This window comes from Phyllopteryx taeniolatus, chromosome 13 (genome assembly GCF_024500385.1).
Source record: "Phyllopteryx taeniolatus isolate TA_2022b chromosome 13, UOR_Ptae_1.2, whole genome shotgun sequence".
Classification (NCBI taxonomy): domain Eukaryota; kingdom Metazoa; phylum Chordata; class Actinopteri; order Syngnathiformes; family Syngnathidae; genus Phyllopteryx; species Phyllopteryx taeniolatus.
In genome coordinates this window covers 6807704-6824288 of record NC_084514.1, presented here as the reverse complement: position 1 = coordinate 6824288, position 16585 = coordinate 6807704, and the positions used below count along the sequence as shown (strand labels likewise).

Here is a 16585-nt window from a genome sequence, read left to right as displayed (position 1 = left end):
CGGAGGATTTCTGTATCTGTATTCCGTGATCATAACGATAAGATAGGACTCATCGCTTCCAGACGTGCATCCTGGGAGTCACATAGTCTCAAGTCTAAAATGATCTCTGCAGGTGTACCTATTAATACGGTAAATGAAGAAATAGAGAACATTTATTGTTTATTTCTTTTTATTAAAAATGACTAAAAAAAAGGGGCATGACTTTATGTTCAATCATGTTCGTAAATAATGATCCACTTGCTCCTCTCAAACAGTCCCAACTGAGCTGGCGGCTTTATTGCTCTTGCTCGTCGCCTCCGTTCTGGCCGGCCTCATTGTCGGCGTCCCGTCCGGGGTGCTCGGGCATCTCGGCCGCTTCCTGCTTGGCGTCTTCCTCAGACTTTTGCTGGCCGGCGTCACTGTCCGTCTCCATGGGGGTTTGCTCCGGGGTCTCCTCCTCCTTCGCGCCGGCTGCCGAGCTCTCAGCTGGCTCGGCCTGCTGCGGAGGCTTGGCGAGTTGCTGCTGCTGCTGTAGAAGGAGAGCGACACAGGTGACAGTTTGCACAGCGGAGACTAGCTCACATGTTTGATACCCGTGCGATTCTGTAGTAAATTACAAATTCATACATACAAGAATTTTATAGGAATATTTGTATAAAGATGTACTGTAAAGGTCTAAATATTGCTAGACTGTTGTTGTATTTTACAAAAAGTAAAATAAAAAATACATAAATAGTAGTAGTAATTCAATAGTATTAATATAATACAAGAATGAGGTTGGAATCCCCCCCCTCCCAGAATACATACTAATACTAATATGATGAATAATATTACGAGAATAAAGTTGCACTGTAAAAAGTCTGACATATTGCCAGAATAATACTTTATTTTTTTAAGTACTATAACGAGCCAAGTTGTAATTTGACAGAAAAAAAAAATCATATGAGAAAAGTAATGCATCAAAGTGTTTTTTTGGGCTTTTTTGGCAACACACATTCCAAAAGTGGCCTGACAAAGGGCTTTGTATGTGAAATAAAAAAATAAAAATCCACAACGCGTGATTCCACACAAGACCTTAGTGCAGCGAGCATACAAAGAGTTTCTGTGTTTTTTCAAGAGGGAAAGCAACCTCAACAAAGGGAGTGATAATTTCCCATAAAACCCAATAAGGTTTCGCCATTTGAATTCGACGACACCTCAGTTCAGCGAGCAAGTATCATCATTTTTATGATACTTTTTCCAAAAGGAGCAGCCTCAAACAAAGGGGTGCTTATGTTGAGTAGAGTAGGATTTTTTTTTTTTTTTTTGCACACATTCAAGCACCCAAACAAAGTGTGATGCTGACTAAAAGGCTAATTCATAAGTGGTGGTTGTTGTTACCTGTCTGTACTTGTGCGAGGTCTGCATCATGTGCATGTACATGTTGTACACCAGGTTGGCCATCTCAGGCATGTTTTGGACCACCTGGTCTGGCCTGTCCGAGGCATCTCTCTGGAAAAACAAAACAAAAAAACAACAAAATATCCCGTCAAAAATCCAACAGAAACACAGTGGGGAAAAAAAATGCCTCTATTTGAGGGAGGCATTTATTTGTCATGGTTAGCATTAGCGCTTTAGATGGGCTCAGCAGTTAATGTCTGCTTGTAAGCAATAGCATCTATGAACTGAAATAATGACAGCTACCTGACGGGGAAAAGGGAGCTGTCTATTTGAGGGAGGTGCCCCCCCCCCCCATTAGCAAGGAGGTTCCAATCGGCATGACAGTCAACTCTTGAATGACTATGTGTGAGCAATGGTGTCGATGAACTTGTTTTAGAATTTCTAACAATTCTGTTAGAAAAAAAAAGGAAGACGTCTATTTGAGGGAGGCGTTTATTTGTTTTGGTTAGCAATGGATTTCAAATGGGCTCAGCAGCTAATTTTTTTAATGTCTGTGTGAAATCAACAGTATCTATGAACTGAGGTAATTAGTTACATTACCTGTTGTTTTTTTTCCTGAAACGGAAAAGGGAAGTGTCTGTTTGAGGGGGGCGTTTATTTTTTTCATTAGCAAGGGAGTTTGAATGGGCTCAGAGGTTAACTATTTAATGACCATGTGTGAACAATAGCGTCTGAACTAAGCTAATTAGAGTTACTGTTGTTTTTTTCCCCCCCTAATGCGGGAAAAAGGGAGATGTCTATTTTTTTTATTTTTTATTTTTTTTCAAAAGAGTTGACGGCACAACTGAAACACGGCTTTTCTTAGGACAGCGATTGCATGTGTGTGTCTGCACGAAGACTTGAATTGTTTACTATGACAGCTCGGTGCAGTGTGCCAGACAACATGGGACTTCTACTCTGCATCTGTGTGTGGTGGGAAAGCTTTACTGAGCGCTTAAGCTGGGGCCGCATGTGTGTGCCTAAAAGAGCGGTCGCCCCCGGGGGAAGCGAGCCAACACTCTCCAGTCACACGAAGTGTCAGAGACGCCGGGCTAGCGGGCCAGACGACCAGCGCGATGGGCTTTGGGGAGATTGTGGGGGTTAATTATAGCCGGGGTCTGTACTTTCCCGAGTGTGCAAAGTGCCGTTAACAGAGCAGGGGGGCCTGGAGTAAGACTTGAGAGCACAAGGGGAAGATAAGGTTTAGTATATAGAGGAGAGTCCAGTCTATTCATGTATTTTATCAACCTACCTAACCACCCATCCGCCATTTATACATTGCAAAAGCCGTTATTTACTGACGGCGCACCTGTACAACTCTACACGAGAAAAGGCAGTAAGAATATTTTGCGTATTGTTACTCTTCTATCCGGTCTTATTTTATGACGTTCAATTGTTGAACATTTAAAATGTTAATTTATAGAGGTTCATATTGACATACATGTTGACTGAAGGGACATTGCTTTTTTTTTTCCCCCCAAGAGGAAGCACGTTTTTGAATCATCTACAAAGAAAAGGGTCCTATCATTATTTTATTTCACGGTCATATCGCCTGGCCCTGAGTTATTAGGGATGCCACTTGTGTTCTCGGCAGGACACGCCCTGCTGCAATGTGATGGGCTGCTGCATCTCGGTAGTACAAGCCCTATTGCTTCCAGAAGGGAAAAGAAGTATGTGACTTCAGTGTGGTGGCGTTATTATGAATTCCTCACCCTAATCCTAAAACTAAACCCTGCTAACGCCAACCCTAGCCCTAAGCATAACAACCCTAGCCCTAAGCGTTACATCTGCGTTTCCAGTGATGCACGAGCCAATCATATCGCATCCCACCTAGAACACAAGTGGGATTCCGATTAAACGTCCCAGCTCTACCCACCTACCCTGGCCATCCATCAACCCATCTGTGCGCGCACCCACCCGTCCATCCATCCTCCAACCAAAACCCACTCAGCCATCCACTCAAGTCCCCCACTCATCCATCCGCCGTACCGGCTGCTCCTGGCTGTAGTACTCGTGCGGCCGGATATGCAGCTGCAGGGTGCGCTCTGTCAGCTGGGTGAAGGCGGGCGTCAGCTCAAAGCAGTTCTGGAACAGCGCCACCCGGGCGAAGATGTACAGGCCCAGGCGCGCTCGGGACATGGCCACCACCAGTCGCCTCACATCCCTGGGGAGAGCGTAGGATTATTAGCGAGTCATAAGAAGCCCCTCCGTGCGAGTGTGAACTTTGTGCTTTCATGGAGAGCAATTGTTGCCATCACGCAGATGCCGCAATGTATCTAAACATCTAAATACGTGAAGCAGCAACGGCTGAGTGAATGTCGCGCTTCGGTGAGCTGTCTGAACGGGACGGATGGCGTGACCACTTTTCCTCCGACCTTGAACTAAAAGAGGATTAGAGGCGAGAGTGAAGGAATTCATCAGGGGATCACAAGACACATGCAGTTGAGCCTGCACATCGTCCAGTGTCCAGTAGGAAAAACAGGAAACTTCATTTTGTGATTTTTTAAAAAATTATTGTATTTATTATTTTTTTTTTTTAAATACTGTTTTTTGGACATTGACAAAATTCATAGTAAACTGCCAAGTTGACTTCACCTCTAAGAAAATGGACTAAGGTATAAAACAAGAAATAAACGTCTATATTTGATATGTTTCCATCACGAAGCGTTAGTCAGAGCTTTTACCGTGTTTTCTATAAGCCGCTACCTTTTCCCCGCGGTCTGAACCCTGGGGCCTATGCAACGATGCGGCTAAAACAGAGATAATATATAAATGCTTAAAACATGACCGTTTCCCATAATGCACTAGGGTTTGGGCACACGCAGATGCCTCCAGCGTGTAGAAGACGACGACGCTAGTTTTTGGCGCACTCAACGCAAAACGCAGCACGACACGGACGAACGCAAAATAGCTTTGATTTTTCACACCCTCGTCATGGAAAGTACAAGAAGAACAGCGTATGATGCAGCCTTTAAGTTGAAAGCCATCGACCTGTCTATCGTGCTTTTAAAGCGGCACTCCGAGGTGAGTGGGAGGCTCGGATGACCAGCGGCGAGAAATCTTTCACAAAAACTGGCTGCATGCGAAGATCATCCTTTTCTCAGGTCCGCCAGTGGATCTTGAAAGCGTGGAGCAGTGTGAAAGAGTCGCCGATCACCAACGGATTTCGAAAGGCTGGACTGCTACGTGTGGAGAACAGCACAACTTCTGCGGCAGCGACACCGACAGACAGACTGAAATAGTTGTGTGACGGAGATGTTCAGAGGCTCTTCAACTTCGGTGAACAGGAAGGAGGATGAATAAAAACAAGGACCTTTCTGTTATGTTTGAGCCGTTTTACAGGCACTGTTTGGAAACAATTAAGGTATGTAATTCAACATTGACAAAATCTTTCTGTGTAAATATCTAATTTCACATATATATCCGCAGCGTATATTCTGGTGCGGCTAATATATGTAAAAAAATAAAAATAAAATAACTAAAAATTTTCGGCAAATTTAGTGGCCGCGGATTGTAATCCGATGCGCTCCGTAGTCCGGAAAATACGGTAATTAAAAACTGCATGATGGATCGCCACAAAATTTGCTGGAGGTTTGGCGAAAGCAAGAACGCGTACAGATTTCAGTACAGATCCAGACATTTTTGTGTCATTGTCCTCCCTTCAGTGATTTGTTTTAATACACTGAAATAAGGATCATCTCGTCTGAATTTATTGACAAATTTACCTTAATTTGGCTGCTTCAAATCACAAATGTCCGTGAAAAATGGTACAAATACATTTTCATCCGGATACACGCAATATTTGGGCATGTCGGAATATGTAGGAAGTTGGTGCTGAATGAATGAGGATTATTGCGCCTTTAGGTCCTTGTGAGTGACATCTTAGTCGTTTTTAAGCGTCGGGGGAGCTTAATGGAGCAACTTCAATGAGGCCCATTAACTTGCTCATTTTGTGCTTGTATGATGTCTGAACATTTGGAGTGGGCAAGAAAAGCGCTGCTGGTTATTCCAGAAGTGGTCTTTGCTTTGATGGAGAGGAGTCTGGCACGCTGCTGTGCTTTTTGTAAACAAAATGTGCAATGTGTCCACCTGATTAAGAGGATTAATGTCTTCCGGGTGTTTGATGAGTTGAAGACGCAGTCCTTGTGAAGCCAAAAGAGGGGAGCAAACGAAACTCCACAGAGACAAAGTAGAACAGCCACGACCAATGAGGACAGAGGGATGAGAGGAGATGAGCCAATCGGGACGCATGGTACCCTGTGGACATGGCACGGGCCGAGAGACGCCCACCTGGGCAGCGCTGTGTGACATGCCAGGGCAAAGTGGACCAGGACTGTGTGTGTGTATAAGTCAGAGTGTGTCTGCATCTGTGCATCCCTGTCAAATTGTGTGTGTGTGTGTGTGTGCAGCAATGCACCCCCTCCCCCCTTTCAATGAAAGCAAAGGGTCAGCTTGTCATATGGTTGGCTGTACCTCCTGCGGTTGTCACGGCAGCAGGTTGCCAGGGGGAGGGGGAAGGCCATCCCAAAATAGGCCAAAAAAACAAAACTTGACATGTCAAGAATGCGACAATAAGGCCATGTAATATGTAGTTTTAGTGTTATCCTGTGAAACAGAAAATGAGGGAATAAACAAACCAAGAATTTACCAATCAACAAACTAACTGACCAACAAAGGAACAAAATAACCAACCAACAAAGAAATTACATCGGGAACTGACCAAAAAAAGAACTAAACCAACCAAACATTTCTCGCAACTTCATAGTATTTCTTATTTCATTTCATTTCAAGCAGTAGTTTCACTTGAGACATATCCCAACTGTTTAATATTATCTCTCCCCTTTTTGAAGACATTACCCTTGTTCCATCTCTACTCACAATGCAGCAACTGACAAGGCGTGCGCTAAAAAAAGGTGTAAGAACCAGAGCAAATAATAAAAGATGAGCCGGTTCAGACAGCTAAACGTGTTTATTCTGCAGCCCGCAACATTTTTTGTTGTTTCTTCGCTTAAATCGGGAAGAGAGATTTAAGAGTTTCCCCGCAGCAAAGAGCGGGGGCATGTATTTAACTGCAAAAGAGGATGACTTATTGTCTTTTTTTTTGCTGACATTGCAATGTGAGCGTGGGTGAAAGTAGCTGAGCCAAAGCAGTGAACTGTGCAGGGAGACGGCATATTCCGGCCTGGGGCCAGCCAAGTATTGTTGGGCTCAGTCTCAATTATCTGCTCTTACAACACGAAACCTCGTGGCAGCTGAGGAGTGACGGGATAACGGGTCTGCGGAAGGAAGCCAGCGAGGGAGAAGAGATGAAAAAGTCAATGTGGAATGGAATGCGAGGAGAAAGAGTGTCAGCTCCTCTTAACGATTGTTACAAGTTGCACCTTTGCAAGTCTTTGTCTCGGGTACAACTGAACTGAACTTAATTAGCAGAGAACAATAGCCTCTCTCTCTCTCGCGCTCTCTCTCCAGTCAGCTTCCGACACGTCGCTTGCTGAATACTCATCTAATTGCGAAGAGAGATGCTGCAATACTGTATTTGTTCCCACGAAGGAACTAGCAAACCAACAAAAGAATTACCCAACCAACGAACCACGATCATAGCATAACCTCTACAGTGTACTTGGCAGAGGTAATTCATCAACATTTCATCATTTTCATAGTTTATTGATAAAAATGAAAAGCTAAAGTTTTCAAATGCCCATCCCAAAAGACGATAACGCAACAAGACAATTCTGACACGGCACAGGACACATGTTCCTATTTGCTGAGTGCAAAGTTGTATTACCTGAGATGGCCTACGGCTTTGGTTCGGACCAGCGAGAGGATGATGTAGTCGTTCTGCTGACCCTGGAACCTGTCGACAGTCGTCACCTGTAAAGACACACCGCAGCGTTATTACTGAGCACCCTGCCCTAATAAAAGCGCTTGGGCTGATTCCTCTATGCAAAGTAAATGAGAGTGCATTTTAGCGCAGCGCTGGGATTTGTCTGGAAGAAAAAAATAAAAATAAATAACAAAATAAAAATAAATCCTTCCCCGAAGATACAAGATGATGTTTGTGTGGGTGTTATCACTGTGTGACACACCACCCTCTCTAAGACGGCTTACGGGGGCATTTGCCGCCACTTTGCCTCTTACCTGGACCCCTGAGACTCAGGAGGGAGCCAAGGCTGCTACAGGATCAGAGATTAGTTGTTTTTTTTTTTTTTTCTCATAAGAGCAGTGAAAAAGTGGTCGCAAAAAGCGGGAACTCGAGTCAGCCAATTTGCTTTGACGTAGTGGTAATCCTGTCATGCCGAGGTGTGCACCAAGGATACTGGGATGTCTTGCATAAAAAGAGGCACTTTTAAATCGAGAAAATGCACCTACGAAAGCACAGGTGCACTACCAGATGAGTAGAATTGAACACGAATTTAGCATGTGCGCCATCCCTCTAAATTTTGTGGAAATTGGCTCTGAAGTTTTTGCGTAATTCAGTGAATGAGTGATCCAATCAACCAATAAACTAAACAAAAAACATTAACCAAAGGTGATTCTTCCGCGTGCAACTGGAGGGAGCAAGCGTACCACTAGTGGTATACGCACCACACTTTTAGAATCACTGCACCGGAGTATAAAAGACACTCAAGGCTTGTGTAAAAAAATAAAATAAATAAATAAATAAAAAGTGCTCGAGGCAGGCACAAAGTTTAAGGTGGATTAATAGGACACTGGACAGTACTGAGAAGCCGAATGGGCTCACAACTACAGCAAGCAACCATGTTGATGCCACAAGGTAAAGCCGGCATGAGTAAAGCGACAGGCCTAACGTGATAGCGGAGCAGTATTATTTAGGTATCTTGTTGCAGAGCAGAACAGGTGCAGCACCAGAGGCAACAATGTGCTGGTCTACTACGGCTACAGTTGGGGGATGGCATGTGTGTTCACCATCCAAGTAGGTTACACACCAAGCCAGTGGCCATCCCATCATTCGGAGTGACATCAAAGTTGTTGGAATTTTAAGACAATTTGTGAATTTATTTATTTCAGGATTTAAAAAAAAAAAAAAAAAAAAAAGACAAAAAACCCAAACTCCACCTTTTGTTTGACTTCAGAATATTTACATTGAACTCCAAACTGTGCCTCTTTCGACGGTGTTTTTGCTGCAGGGAAATTCCACAGACTAGTAAAAGATTCTTGGGAACAATTAGTACGTGTGCAGATGGACAATCCTGTTTTGCAACAGAGGCAAAATAGGGTCAGTCTCAGCCCTTGTATTGGATCTCATTTTATCCAGCAGTCTCTTAATTAGAATCATCCCAGTAACGTGGGTCGGCCGCTGACATTTTCTGGGGTTTAGCCCTGATGACACATTGTCGGTACATGGCGGAGCCAAAGCTCAGGCACGGTGACCTTTTAAATGTCCATCTCCTTCTGCGGCCATCTTTCTTTCTCCTCAGCAGATCTCCCAGCCTGTCAAAACCCCCTCCCGACCCCCACTCCCAACCTCCTGCCCCATCAGCTTGTCATGAGGCACGCATACTGACTGAAGTCAGCAGCACACCCAATGACAGTGGCAGTCTTATAACGTCGCGGGACATATAGCATGACCTAGCACAATTGCTGACTGGCTGTCACAACAGAATAGATTTAAAAAGACAAAGAGATGCAGATAACGGTCACGTTAATGCTGAGAGATGCTGTTGCTAAGCCAAAATGAAATACAAAACATATTAGGTAAGGGACAAAAAGAGAATTGAGAATCATTGTCCGCACGCCTTTGTGTTGAAAGAAACTGCAGCTGACGTCACCAGGCATAAAAAATTATATAAATAGAGCATTCCGCATCGGCTATGTGTAGGCGCACTATGGGGAGGGGTTCTGTTTGAAGGGGACAGGCCAATAAATCCTGGCAGTACCGTCACACCTGTGATGCACCAATTTTCTGGGATTGCAGTGTGAAAGTGGCTAACAGGAGTGCGAAAGCTTGCCACGCAGCACTTAGTTGACAATGTGTAATTTTTAATGCCTAAAACCACACAAAAACAGAAGAATAAAGTTGGTCTTCTATTTCAAATTTAGATGAGACACGCAAGGCCTCCTGGGGCACTCTGACCCTCACCCAATGACATCTTGTGTGCCCTTTTCTCCCCTACGTGCATTCTTTGGACTTCGTATGAGTAGAAGGTGAACGATTGTTGGTCGGAAGAAAGAGAGCAGAAAGCTTAGCCTGAGGCAAACTGTGTATGGAAATAAAAAATAAAAAATTGCAACCCGTGATGGGAAGCTGCACGAACTCTGACGCGACGGTTAACGTGGGCTGGCTCCAGAAAAAGCCGACGGCGTCCTTCGGGGATGAAGTCGGCGCGGAGCTGTTGTTGCTTCGTGTACAATCCTTTTTTAATCTTATGTGCAAACACTCTCGCACCCCAGCTGCTGAATGTGACGTTCACTGTCGAGTTAAGGAAGACGTTCACCTTGTTGGGCTGTCCGAAGAAGTGGTTCCCGGCGCAGCGCTGGTTGATGACGTCTCGGATCAGGTGCTTCTGTCCGTTGTAGGTGGTGAGGATGCTGATGCGGTCAGCCGGGTAGCCCAACAGACGCATGTACATGAACAGAGCCACAGAATACTCGGCCTCTGCCAGGTTCTTTGCAAGGAAACGGAGAGACAAGTGAGAATGTTAAGCATGCATACCTGAATGAGACTTAGGATGTTTCTAATTTCCAAGCTGCTTTTAGGGTTCATATTTTGGCGTTTTGACCCTCACACTAAATTACCCTGCCAATGCGCCTCCAGCTCCTAAAGCTACTCACTAGGCCACGCCCTCAAAGGCACACCTCCAACAAACAAATACTACAGTATGTACAGTAATGGCACTTTATGAAACCACTTTCTTTAAATTTTTGTGTTTTATTGTTTTCATCCAATTCAGTGCAACAAATTGTGGTGATTTTGGGGGTCTGCAACGGATTGATTAATGGCATTTGCTGCCGTGTTAGTCAGGCCTTCTCTGCTGCGTTGCACAATTTGTAATCTTCCTTGCAAGGAATAAACCAAAAGGGCAACTCTTGGTGTTTCTCAGTTTGTTTGTTTTTTAAACAGTAACATAGGTAATATGACAATTACTTTTTAATCAGCATTATTTTACCATAATTTTTACATGTAGTTCCATCTATCTTCATTAAGGGTTTGTCCTTGACATGGGAATAAGGGGGAAGAAAACCAAACTTTAACTAAACTCATTCCTGAGCATGAACATCCTTCGTCCAACTCCAAGGCTCGTCTGCCCTTCAAATGTTAAAAAAAAAAAAAAAGAGAGGCCAGTGGCATGCATTATTCATCCTGTTTCAATTAAGCCAGCACTGCAGCCTCACATCTTTGCTAACGAGTGATGCAGCCTCATCAACAGTTCCTCATCCAGCCGCACCGGAGTCGACGCGTCAGAAAGCGTGACAGACATTGTTAACGCTCTGCTTCCAAATGGCGTTTCGCCGGTTTATGCTGTCGTCTTTCTCGCCTGCCGTTAAGGTTCCAGGCTCCTATAGCATTGACTAACCCTCACACACCAACCTGTGATCACGGATGAAAAGCTAAACACCTTTAACTCTGACACGCAATATAAGTAAACACCATGCAGTAATTTATGGCTCTGCCAGTCCTGTTAATTATGGACGGACTCATTAGCATATCACTCAGGAGAACCGCCTAATCTTGACGACAAGGTCAAGGCAAAGGAGACCAAGGCCACTTGATCACCTACCTGTACATAAATGATAAATATAAAATATATATATATATATAATATAATAAATAATGATCATCGAGTATCAATACTTCGTTACCGCAGTTCTTCAATAAGATGTTGACAGTACAGTGTAGAGTTTTGGCAATGTGATATTAGCATTTCCTTCCAATGATGGAATTAAAAGGCCGCACGGCGTGGGGGGTTAGGCTTTCCTGAGTCTTTCAGTGGAGCAGGGCGGGGACAACAGCCTGTCACTAAAGCTGCGTCGCTACCTGGACACGGTGCTGTGCAGTGGATGCTGTGGCTTGTCCATGATGGAGGGAAGCGTGTTCAGCGTCCTGCTGTCTGCCACGTGTCAGGCTGTGCCACTCTATGCCCACGACAGAACCTGACTTCATAATCATTTCATCCAGTCCAGAAGCATTTTTTTTTTTTTCTTGACACCCCCCCCACCACAGCACAAGTTCCATGTTATTTGTGCAAGTGTTGTCCACCCCACAACCACATGAGGTACTGCATTAAACAGAGCAGAGACCATTTATCTTAAAAGAGGAAGTGGCCCCTGCACTTTTTTTTTTTTTTTTTTTTAAAAAAGGTAAATGGTATATTACTGAGAGTGCAAAGCAGGACATTGTACTGTCAGTCCTGTTGTGTGCCTATTTTGTGTCCAGTGTGCCTGCCTGGATCATGGGTGATTCCCTTGAGGAGTGCGCAAATGGCAACAGTCAAACGGAGTGGAGGTTCATGTGACCCAGAGCCTCGGGATGTGCACATGGTCTGCATTTTGGAACAATCGCAACGCTCAGGGAAACACGAGCCTGCACGCTGGCCAAAAGATGACATTTAGTGATACATTCAGGGAAACCTTTTAATTTCTTGGTTGGCACGGAGACTCATGATTTAGCACCAGTGTAGCATTTTGACACACTTTATGGATAACTACTGATTTTTTGGGAGGGTGGAAAATATCATTTGTCACTTTGTAGTTTTTCATTTTTCCCATGCATAAATTACAAACAACCCATCTTATTTACATTTTGCAACTGCCACAGAAAAGAGAGTGGCGGATATTAAGTAGCAAACAACTGGCATGTGTGGTGGCGGAATGGCTTTTTTTTTTAATGCACTACACACACAAGTACCTTGGCAATGTCAGGAAATGAAACACTATCTGGCTCGTGGAGAGAGGCACAACCACACGCCAGACCTGTGCGTCGCACGCCAAGTATGAGTAGGAATACATCAAAGGAACTTCTAGCGCATTTCAAAATAAATGGCAAAGCAGAATTTTTCCAAAGCGCCTACATCATGGTCATATATTTAAAATCAGAAAGGGGTCACGTCACACTGAATGCTTCAGTCACATGTCAAACCATAATATAGATAGCTAGATGACTAGACACAGATAGATGCAGTGGTAACTATCATATTATTATTGACAGTGATACAGTGGTGAATGATAATGCACCCAGTACGTACTGTCTGTGAAACTGCTAATATGCCTGCTCGTGGACACTCATTCATCCAGGTCATTTCATTCTCAGGGCATTGAATCGATCGCAACTGGACTGTTGTGCGATCGATTCAATGCCCTGAGAATGTTGATATGCCTATTATAAAGGGCAAATCCCCCTGGCCCTCTTCCCTCCACCATGCAGGAAATAAGAATGTTGCTAACATCAGAACCATTCTTGACATTGTCATTAGTCTCTTTAAAAAAAAAATAAAATAAAAAGTCGATAAAGGGGTCAGAAAAGTCACTAAATAACGCAAAATTAATGCTTAGTTGGCCACATTGCAGACACAAGTGGTAGGTCTTCCACGTTTGTATCGTCCACAACCGTGCACATCAAAATTAAATCAGCACTTCCAAAATAAAAGCACCGCATAGTTTATGTTTTATTTTCACTTCATGAACACTGCAAGGGCACTGAGGATGGGCAGGATGTGGCCCAAGGAGCGTGGCTTGCCCAGATCTGGTCTACAGTGAACCGCAAGTAGGTGGGGGATTGCTGTACTGACCTGGTAGAAGTAAGGGTTGGGCTCTGACTCGCCCACGCCATTGAAGTCCTCCACGTTGATGAGCTGAAAGTCGAACGTCAAGCCGGGATTGGGTACCTGGAACTCGGGAAGCTGCTGGACGTGCGGCAGGTTCCCCAGGTGCTTGTAGCGCCAGTTGTATAAGTTACACAGACTAACAACCGAGTGACACAGGCTCATGTTAAAATCATGAGATAACGCCACAAAATAAAGAGGGTCCCATAGGGTGACTGACCTGGCGCGTGCACGCCCCTGCGCGTCCAGGTCTATGGTGGGCACGCCTAGGCGCACAAAGCGAGTGAAGAGCGACTGCTCCATGTTGGAGTACTTCTGGAAGGCCATGTTCTTGATGACGGGGGGCAGCTGGTGGTGGTCGCCGATCATAATCCAACGTTTCAGCCTGCTGTAACCGTCCTCTGGATTCTGTGGAGTGCAGACATGGATAGAATAACAGCGACATTTGGCTGTGGTGTTTAAAGAGTCCCAGACATGAAAGGGGGGGGGGGGGGGGGGGGGGATTACCACAATATGGCCACAATGTTAGAATTAGAACTGAAAGCACATTGACAATTGTGGCTCTCCTTGTCCACATGCAAGGGCATTACAGTGTCATTTTTTTACAGGGGCCATATTTTGCCAAACTATCTAGTATTGTGGATGTAATATTGGCACTATTCTGCTTAGCAAGTGCATAGTGCTTGTCTGTGTTTGTGCGCCGGGAGTATCTTTGCTTTTTTTCACCCTCCTTTTTTCACACTCTCAGCAGTAATGGTAAGTACAGCATCTTATTTTTTTATTTTAATGTATTTTAGTTTCTTTATACGAAGTGTTAATTAACCTTTCCTGCTACGGTCACCTGACCGTGGTCGGGAGACGCAGGGGTTAACTCGCTTCTCTCGTTGCACAGCTGAGCTGGGTGGCGGCAACAATAAAGGCACGAAGCACCGATTTGCTGCTTTAATGGCTTTATTAGCTCCCCTGCGCATTCAACGTCAGCGGGTCCTCTGCTAATCGCTACTCTTCCCCGGTCGCCGTCACTACACTTGTCACTGTACACACTCGCACCTGCGCGCACTCCTTCCTCCTTCACAGTCCCGCCGGACGACGCCTGCACAGTCCCGTCTCACTCACACGTCGACGCACACGACACACACACTGAGCTTGCTGTCACAATCACGTGGGACAATACCCGTAACAGAAGTATTTCGCCGTAAAGTTTGACTTTAACGGTGAAATCCGACTTACGCGGAAATTCGTGTTACATCGCCAGCGTAGGGACGGAACTTGTTCGTAAAATCAAGGACTTCCTGTATCTATATTGTAGCCAAAATGTATTTGCCCCCCATGTTACATATGTCTGGGGTTCCATAGGTTTACCTTACGTATGACCTCAGTCCAACACGACATAGTGTCTGTTATAAATTGTGTTGGCTTGAAAGTGAGGGTAAAAAAGAAAAGAATGATTTTATCTTTCTCTGACGTACACCTGGCAGTTAAGTATGACTCACTCACTCATTCAGGAAGAAAAAACAAACCACATCTAAAGAGACGAGGAGCTCTGGCGTGGTTGTTGCGCGGGTTGATGTGCTTAATGATCTCATCTGTAAACAGACATTAGCGCTATCGCGGACAATTAGGCGCAACTACCAAAGACAAGCGTCATTAAGCCGCCTGGAACCCATCAGTCAGGCCGTAATGAACACGGGGAGTCAGGTGGTGGGAGACTTGATGATGGGCGTCGCACTGCCGCACTTAAATTTGAGGGGCAGGCTGTGGTTTGGTCTATAAAGACATCACTTGGAAGGATACTTCAGGCACACTCACACTAGGGCTTTGTGTATTATTTCTAGTCCTTCTATTTCCACTTTGCAAGGTGGATGTTATCATTCATAACTGCTGAAAGGAGCGATAATATTAATCTCGTCACTTACATTACCCGTCACTTACATTACCTGTGCGTGACTGTGAGTGTGCCTCGTTTTTTTTTTTTTTTAACTGATTGCATTCATCATGACACATACATTGCCCGTACGTGACCAAGCGTTTCGTAGACTGTTTTTACGAGATGGATTATTTCTAGTCATTCCGTTCATATCTTTTGTGTAGGATGGTGGTTATCATTAATAACGGTTGAGGGTAGGGACAGAATTAATTTTATGACATTGCTCATAAATGTGCCAGTGCATGACCATTTACTATTTTTGGACTGTAGATAACATTTTTTTTTTATGTTTACAATGGTCTTAGTCCATTAGATGCAAGGATTATGCAGCTGCTATCAAATATGGGTTCTTATGGTAAAATGTAACATGACGTCGTAAGATGTTTGCAATTGAAATAGATTTTGATTTCAGTAAACGCACTTCACTTTAACGCATTAGTTGACTGAGATAGATCAAATAAAAACAAATGATTCAAAATTAAAATCAGAATCGTTTGAAGCGGAAAGCTCTGCGATCACAGAAGTGAAAAAAGGTCTGCTGCCGTCAACATTTTTTGCCAATTAATATGATATAATATGTCGACGTTTGGTGTAATATGGTAGGTGCACATTACGGTCGTTGGGCAACCCGTGGGCGTAGTTGAGCGCTATGGGCCAGGTGTATCGGCACAAGCCAGCCGTCCGCAGGGAGTTAACTGAATCGAAACGTGCAATATGATGTTTCACCTTCACGAGGCACTGTTCTTACTACAGACTCTGGAGTGCGGAAGGGGAAAAGTGCTTAAGTCGACGTGAGAATAAACGTACCATGCGTGCCGGGCCAAATTTGATAGGGAACGCCCACATTTCAGGCTTGCTCCATCCAGGGTGCGTACCTGACTTGTGTCTGGGTAAATGACAGATTTGAGTGGACGGGAGAGTGCTTGGCCCTATAAGAAACGTACATATAGCGTATGCATGCTCTGGGCAAATTTTGTGACTCTATGGATTATTTCTAGTTGTTACAATCTATTATGGCTCGATATGCGCAACTGTAGCGCTTGATGGAAAGGAGACTTGAACGCTACAGTCTAGAGTGTCAAAGAGAAAGGTACCTGCAACAGAAGGGGGATGAAGGTCTCGATCTCCAGAATCTGAGCGGCTTCCTCCATCAGGATGTTGTCGTACTAACGAGAGCAATTAGTGACTTTAATAAACGGTCATGAGCTATTTAAATAACCACAAGAAGGGGTGGGTAGCCTTACCTTGAATCCCAGCTCTACCAGGTCGTGTCGTTTGAGGGCGGCATGCGTGCAGGTCATGGCGATGATTTTGGCTTCCTTCACCAGCAGGTACTTGGTGCGGTCCAGCCCGCTCCTGAGCAGCTCAAAGGCCCTGAACTCCTACCGGAGCAGACGGACGCAAGGTCAGTCACGACTTTAAAGAAATTGGCCACCAAACACAGCAGTTTAGTTTGGATGCAGTCTTAACTATTCCACTT

General features: G+C 44.6%; 1 protein-coding gene across 1 annotated transcript in view; it reads right to left on the bottom strand.

Moving 5' to 3' along the window:
- The window catches only part of aqr (aquarius intron-binding spliceosomal factor), a 58393-nt gene continuing 41808 nt past the window's right edge, over positions 1-16585 (bottom strand). Inside the window, exons 28-36 of the mRNA XM_061795287.1 lie at positions 16350-16487; positions 16200-16271; positions 13399-13586; positions 13146-13317; positions 9855-10025; positions 7184-7269; positions 3388-3562; positions 1360-1470; positions 1-508 (exon numbers count right to left, since the gene is read on the bottom strand). Of these exons, the coding sequence (XP_061651271.1) occupies positions 275-508; positions 1360-1470; positions 3388-3562; positions 7184-7269; positions 9855-10025; positions 13146-13317; positions 13399-13586; positions 16200-16271; positions 16350-16487 (1347 nt within the window). The 3' untranslated portion in view covers positions 1-274. The remainder of the gene's footprint in view (positions 509-1359; positions 1471-3387; positions 3563-7183; positions 7270-9854; positions 10026-13145; positions 13318-13398; positions 13587-16199; positions 16272-16349; positions 16488-16585) is intronic.